Consider the following 7,630-nt stretch of genomic DNA (forward strand, 5'->3'; position numbering starts at 1 on the left):
CTGCTGAAATACTTCTCGCCCGAGGAAGACGGTGAAATGATCTTCTTAAATAGCTCTGAAAGGTTCTCCTTTTTTATGTGGTGCTTCCTGGTGGGAAGCCTACAGTCCCTGAGAAGAGAGAACGATTGGTGCCTTCACTTGTGGTGTGGATTTATTGACGATTTTCTCATTTGTCAACAACAGGCTCTACAGGACGTTCAAGGACAGCAAGTACCTATACATGCTGATGGAAGCCTGTCTAGGTGGAGAGCTCTGGACAATTCTCAGGGACAGGTGAGTTGGAAGAAACTGTTGTCCTACAAAGTGGAGTATTTTCTAATACACCTCCGGATAACCAACGGTCTTTATCTTTCCTGGGCCAAATCTAGATCTTACCGTGCTACAAGGTCCTAGAAGGGCAAAGAGCTATTTTTGTTCCTAGATCAGTTGACTAGAGGTGAAGTGAATCCAGTTAAAACTGCGAAAAAGGCCAGATTCAGGTTGTGTGGAACATGTACAAGCTTTTGTCTAAGTGGAGACTTGTCCAGAGCTACTTCATCATATATTTTAATTTGAATGAAAATAATGACTTCTTCAGTTAATTTATTTCTTAGCTACCTAGAAGCACAACCTTTTGCAACCGCAGAAATTATGACCATTTCCTTGATGCCTTTCCCATTTGGGGGCCTGGCTGGAGGCCCAGGCAAGGGATAGGGGAACGTGGGACAGTTCTAAGGGTAACAAAGACTTTGTGACCATGTCTAATGGCAGAGAATGGCTCCGTGGGAGGTGCAATGTGTAGGTCAGTCTCACTGCATTCCTCCAGAGACACGCTCTGGAGATGGGCTCCTTCCAGTTTGGCACCTTTAGGCATTGCTGCCATGGCCAGTTTAGCCTCTGGACTTAGAAACCAAGGATGCAGTAAGAGTTCCCCATTGTGAACGAAATCCGTGTGCATTTTCAATGTAAAAAATCCAGGTTTCGTCAAAGTCACTTGGAAAAGTCACAGTTTCCCATCCCAGAGAAAGGCCTGCTGTTTTCATCTCAGGGTTTGCACTGCTGCCCACCCTCTGGATAGCAACATCCACGGAGGAACTGTGATAAAGAATATCCGTTAATAGTTCTTCATATTTTATGACACGGTCAGGTATGATAGCAATGAGCAGGAAGAAATCAATAGTTCTGCCTGGGCTTTTAGACTAGATATGTCACACAAGGGCCGCTCCTCATTAAAACAAGAGCTGTAGCAGGTGCCGAGTGATATTTTTCTCATCATCTTCGTCAGAACCTGATAATTTCATCTTGAGTTCTCTGTGGTTCTGCTGCCACCTAGCTTAGATGCGCTTCAGGGCTCAGCCAGCTTCCACCGCCCACTCCCTCCCAGTGGGCAGCGGGCTATGGTTTGCTTCAGGAAACTGGTGGCAAACGGGTGCTGGAATGAGAATCCAAAAGTGCAGTTTATGCAGAATTTGCAGTTAATACTTAGAGTCCCACCAACTGCCTTTTATCTTGGTTATGAATGTTAGTGTGGGAGTTCTTGGTTTGCTACGGTTCAAAATGGCTTTAGCAGCCAAAAGTCAAAGACTATAGTAAAAAAAAAATCACCTTAGAAAGTATTTGTGAATTTTACCTCTGTGGGGTGTTATTGCAAAGCAAAGCTCAATATTTAATACTAATTATTTTAGATGTGAATGTTTTATATAAAGGTGGATCGAAGGCAAAGGTGCTAACTAACTTCAGAAATGGAAATGCGATTAAATTTATGTGTAAGGGTGAGTTAAGCAACAGACACTTTCCAGGTATTAGAGTGATAGATATGTATATCCATAGATATTTAAACAGTAGGTGAAGTCCAGTAAGGGAAGAGATTGAATAACTTTATCCCCTTTCCCTCTCTTGTTTTATGCAGAGGTTCGTTTGAGGATTCGACAACCAGGTTTTACACGGCATGCGTGGTCGAAGCTTTTGCCTATTTGCATTCCAAAGGGATCATTTATAGGGACCTCAAGCCAGAAAACCTCATTCTGGATCATCGAGGTTATGCCAAACTGGTGAGTGTCTGCAACATCTGGGTTGACCAAAGGAAGTCACAGCTATCTCCATGAAACTGTGTTAGGAGTAGAGGAGAGCAAAGGATTAGCCATAGAGGGTCAGAAGCAAAGTCCGCCCAGCCCAAGGTCCTGCTGGCCATCAGTAGATGGTGACATGAGAAGAGATCAGGGTCACCCACCACCAGGGTGTTTTCCCAACCTCCAGCAGCTCAGGAAAAAAAAATGGTCTTAATGGATATATTAATCCTGACCTCATCATAGCAAGAAATAATTATTATTAGGCACTTTGGACTGTGTTGCTGAGCTGTGGCCAGAACATCTTCTTGCTTTAGGAGGGCTACCGGTGTTCCAGCACTGATAACACACTTGACTGAACTGTGCAAACTCCACTGCGTAAGGTTCTACCTGATACCGCGCTTCTCAGAAGGTCATGGTCATTCTCAGTGCTGTCCCCTGGCAAGATCCACTCCTCAAACCAGGATGACAGCATGGACAAGACCCCCCCACTCCCCAAATTAGGGAGTTTCTGATGGGTTTCACTGTATTGCTTTGATCAGTCCTATTACTTTCTTGCCTCAGAAATCACTGTAGAGGTGATTGAGGTATACCTCAAATGCCAGGTGAGACCCCAGAGAGCAGGAGAAGAAAAGAAAGACTTCCCTTAGAGGGACATGCTGGGGGATGGAGGCAGTTGGGAAGCCGTCAGTGGAGGCCGATGCTTCAACAGAGCTGAGTCCAAGAGGGGCGGATGCGCTCCCTGAGAATCACAGGAGGCCAAGGTCTCTGCCTCTTGGCTCGGAAACTCTTCCGTGCATTAGGGAAGGAAGCTCAGCATCAGCAGGTGGGAGCAGTAAGTTAGACCATCACCATCATGGACCTTCACTGCCTGGTGGCAGCCACCAGGTCTCACCATGACCCTAAGCCAAATGAATGACGTGAGAGTTTATCCTCTACAGCATTTTGCAAAGGCTGGGGAGTCCCAACAAGGCTTTGCATGATTGAGGAGGATTAGGGGCAGGAGTTAGGATTAGGACCCCAGGAGGATCTGGACTGGGGTTTGTGCTAGGTCTGTCACCAACCCCCAGCTCCTTAGGCAGTCCGATCTTTGTGACTGCGTCCATGATAGCACATGTCCCAGAGGACTGAATGGATAAAAGTGTCACGTTCAAGTATCAGTTCATCCATGGTAGAAGTGTCCCAGATTCCTCGTGGGACTTGGCACATTTTGCTTCTGACCAGCTCGAGGTGTAGGAGCATCTCACGGACATCAAGGGACAGCAGAGTGTGCTACAGACCACAGCTCGGGGCCAGCACAGCATCAAGACAGGGGAGGGGATGGGGGGTAGAGCTAAAGATACAATGAGCCTATTAACCTGAGCTCTGCTTCCCGGTGTAATGTGATTTTCTGTGCTTTCTAGTGCCACAGGGGCACACTGCTGAGGTTTGTGAGTGTATCATAGCAGCCTCAAGTACATGTGAGAAGATACTTGTAGTACTGCAGTGCTCTCTGTACTGGGACAGAAATCTGAACTTTTCCGTAGATGCTAAAACGGTCAGTATTTAGCCTGAATAGTTCCCTGCTCAGGTAAAGTCTAGGATACAAAAAAAAAAAAGTGAACTTGAGCTGTGAATGATATGAGGTTGTATCTCCCAGGAAACCCTTGATGTTGGCATTTGTTCTTCTTCCCTCACACGGATCTTCTATTGTGTTACGAAGGATAAATTGACAAGAAGGTCACCTGTGTGTGCCTGGCCCTGGAGTGACCCACGACACTTTAGTTAGGAGAATATTCATAGGCTGGGCTTGATGATCTGAGAGGTCTTTTCCAGCCTCAATAATTCTGTGATTCTGTAATATTCCCATGAGGAAACCTCCTTTCTGCTTTGCTTCACTTCAAGAGGAGCAGAGCACATGGCTGACATTCCCTCTCACCCTCTGCCCTGATGGCTCCTCTTGCTCCTTTCCGCAGGTCGATTTTGGCTTTGCAAAGAAAATAGGATTTGGAAAGAAAACATGGACTTTTTGTGGAACCCCAGAGTACGTAGCCCCCGAGATCATCCTGAACAAAGGTCATGACATTTCGGCAGACTACTGGTCCCTGGGAATCTTGATGTATGAGCTCCTGACTGGCAGGTATGGGCATCGGGGACGGCGCCGCCGCTGAAAAGAGCTCCCAGTATTTCTGCTGTTGTCACCCTGATTAGGCAAGGGGAAGGTTCAGAGCCGGTGCGGGCTGCAGAGGCACAGCACGGCGCTGCTGAAACTCTGAATTCGGCTTTTCCACTTGCAATCGCAGCTTCTGTGCAAACCTCTCCAAGGGCAAGGCATGAGCAGGGTCTTTTAAAGAACCATTGTGAAATGACACCCCAAAAACCCCGTCATTTTTGGCCTGGACTGAGCTGAACGTGATGGGCATGGGGTTTGGAATTCAGCTGGGGGAGGTGCAGTGATGGGCTACCGCGGGGCTGAAAAGAAGGAGGTGGACCTGGCACCGTGGGGACTTGACTCCCTATATCCCCCCCTTCCTTTATTTAGGTTTGGATGTCTGTGTTGCTGCTGATGTTGGCAGTAGCAGCTTCCTTGAACTTTCTCACCACATCCAGCATCTCTCACTCCTAGAACACAGGAGCTGGGAGAGGATCTATCACCTCAACCGACTTATCCTTTGGGGCTCAACCCAGGCCCCTATTCTTTTAAACTTAATTAAACCCCACTGAAAACGTGTCAACGACATCAAACTCAAAATGAGCCGGAGGATTGCTCAGACCCTTGTTCCCTGGGCAGTCAGAACATGGGCTGTCGTGGAAGTGAGAGGTTTGGCACACGCTGCTGCAGAGAATGTGATTTTACTCTTTGGTACTTCCCTAGAGCCTGGGAAGCATCTTCAGTGCTATTTTAAAGACGGGCTCCTAATCCTTTTCTTTTTCCTTCCCTTTCTGAAGTCCCCCTTTCTCAGGCCCAGACCCCATGAAGACCTATAACATCATATTAAGAGGAATAGACATGATTGAATTTCCAAAGAAGATTGCCAAAAATGCTGCTAATTTAATTAAAAAACTATGCAGGTAAGCACATGAAATGTAATCCCCCTGGTCTTACTTGCAAAGAAAATTAAGCATTCCGAACTCTGAAAGTAACCCATTTGTTACTCGTTTTATAGGGACAATCCGTCAGAAAGATTAGGCAACTTGAAAAACGGAGTGAAAGATATCCAAAAGCACAAGTAAGTGTCTTCTCCACCATCCGTCAGATCCAACCCCCAGAGACATGCTTTTCAAACACTTCAAGTTTCAGTTAAAAATACTCTTCTTACACTCCGTTGGCCTTTCCCTTCTAGTTTGCTTTAGACTTGCCATGTCCATGCTGGTCCTTCTCTTTTCCCATCCCCCAGGCAACAGAAATGGGCTAGGTGGTCGGTTTGGGTGGACAGGTCGAAGACCCAGCTCAGGATTCATCCTCCCACTGTAGCCCGAGCAAAACCCAAGGTGCCCAAAGCAGGAGGAGGACATTCCTGTGCATGCCCCTAGCTCCCCATCTCATGCAAAGAAAGGGCATTAGGGTTCTCTTATGGGAGGGATTGACCCTGTGGAAAGGAAAGAGCAGCTGCCAGGCCACCTGTGGTGAGGAATGGTTTTCTTCCGAGCGTCGGTAATTTGTACTTGCCAGGCTATCACCACCGGCTTGCTGCACACTCTCCATCTTCAGTCCCAAAACACACAGATAACGACGACAGGAAAAAATTATTCAGGCTTACTGGGGAATTTGAAGATGATTGCAGGAGTTGAAACCCACTGTTTAAGCAATTTAAATTTCATTTTGTGCTACGGAGGGGGTTTTCACTCTATGTCTAACGTTTTTCGTTATTCCCTCCCTTCTAGATGGTTTGAAGGCTTTAACTGGGAAGGGTTACGAAAAGGGACACTGACACCTCCCATAATACCAAGTGTAAGTTTTCCTACTTATTTTCTGCTTCATGGCCAGTAGCTTTCTTCTGCGTGAATGTCGTGAGCTTTGAGCACTGGCACACTGTAGTCAAGTGGCGACCGCATGGGCTTTATTTCTTCCTAAGGTGCTTGAAGAAGTCACAGGAGAGACATTTCCATCTGTACTTCGTCTCTGGGCAGTCTCTTCCAGGATGAGGCAGTTTGGGGAGGGCATGGCTGCCGTGAAATGCCCTTTGGAGCAGGAGATTGGGGCTGGATCACTCACTATTACCCTTTTTTTTCCTCACCTGCTCCTCTCATTCCTTGATCTGCTTTCCACGTTTCAGTGGAGAGCTGCTACTTTCACCCCTTCTCTCAGATGCATCCTCTTTCTTTCTCCTTCATGCCTGTTTCTTTTGACGAGGCGAGTGGGATTTGTATGCCACCTCCCTTTTCTTTTGCGTTAACCTTTCCCTCTGTCTTTTGTGCTTTTCGCCCTTTTTCTTTTTCCCTTGTGTCCGTGTCGGACATGAAAAGCCCCTGTTGCCGCCTAGTTTATGTTTAACAGGGAGCAGACGTGGAGGGACAGCTCGACTCATTTTCCTTTGGAGCAAAGCTCTTCCTTTGATGTCTTTGTGAGCTCTTTCGCCCACAAAGCCCGCCGCAAAGGGGAAACCAAACAGGATTAAGCTGATAGAAATTACCTTGGCCCCTTCTGTTCTGCAGCCTCCCCTCCTTGTTCCGACTTAATCCCTTTTCTCTCCGCGCCTCTCCCGCAGGATCACCACTAGAATGACATTAGCGCTGGTGTTTAATTGCACCCCGTCGCCTCGTGGTCCTGCACCTCCTGCAGCAGCAGCAGCAGCAGGCAGGGCTCTGGGGCTAGATCCACCAGCTCAAAGTTTTCTTGGCAGCTCTGAAAGAGTGAGAGGGTTTTGCATCCCCCCCACCACCCATGTTTTTCCTGATGGGCTGCAGTTACTCGGTGGCAGAAAGCAGGACTCTACAAATAGCTGCCTAAAGCAATGATGCCCTGAGAATGTGTAAATGTTTTACAAATTGAGGTGATTTTTTTCTGTTAAACTTCTTTGTAGTGACTTAATTTGCCAGCAGTACTGCTCACCATATTTCACGGCAGATAGTAAGGTCAAGTTTGCTCATCCAGATTCAATTCCTGGTTTACCTGTGCAGGATGTCAGTGTGGTCTGAAAATGCCCCAGTATGTTTTTCTAATTGTTTTTAGTGGATTTTGAGCTTAGTAAAGAACAATGCCAATGCTGCTTTTACCTGATATACATATGGACCCTACGTGTCCGTAGATATTAGGAAGAAATTCTTTACCATGAGAGTCTGAGACACTGGCACAGGTTGCCTAGGGGAGCTGTGGATGTCTCATCCTTGGAAGGGTTCAAGGCCAGGTTGGACGAGGCCTGGAGCAACCTGGGCTAGTGAGAGGGGTCTCTGCCCATGGCCATGGATCTGGTGATGTCCTACGAGGGAACATGTCTGAGATTGCTCCCAAGGAAGTGATCTGCTGTCACCCTTTTGGCCAGCGCACTGCCGTCAAGGCTATCCGAAGCAGGTGGGAGCATCCTTCTCTCTTCAGAGGAATCCCTCCAGGAAAGCTCAATGCTGCCTGCCCTAAATTGGCCTGATCCCAGTTCCACACAGCTCAC

General features: G+C 47.3%; 1 protein-coding gene across 1 annotated transcript in view; it reads left to right on the plus strand.

Annotated features, from left to right (window-relative positions):
- PRKG1 (protein kinase, cGMP-dependent, type I) overlaps positions 1-7,630 on the plus strand; it is a 68,258-nt gene that overhangs the window by 56,729 nt on the left and 3,899 nt on the right. Inside the window, exons 6-11 of the mRNA XM_009872941.1 lie at positions 184-273; positions 1,889-2,030; positions 4,001-4,164; positions 4,974-5,096; positions 5,192-5,254; positions 5,910-5,976. Of these exons, the coding sequence (XP_009871243.1) occupies positions 184-273; positions 1,889-2,030; positions 4,001-4,164; positions 4,974-5,096; positions 5,192-5,254; positions 5,910-5,976 (649 nt within the window). The remainder of the gene's footprint in view (positions 1-183; positions 274-1,888; positions 2,031-4,000; positions 4,165-4,973; positions 5,097-5,191; positions 5,255-5,909; positions 5,977-7,630) is intronic.

This window comes from Apaloderma vittatum, unplaced genomic scaffold (genome assembly GCF_000703405.1).
Source record: "Apaloderma vittatum isolate BGI_N311 unplaced genomic scaffold, ASM70340v1 scaffold5067, whole genome shotgun sequence".
Taxonomy (NCBI): domain Eukaryota; kingdom Metazoa; phylum Chordata; class Aves; order Trogoniformes; family Trogonidae; genus Apaloderma; species Apaloderma vittatum.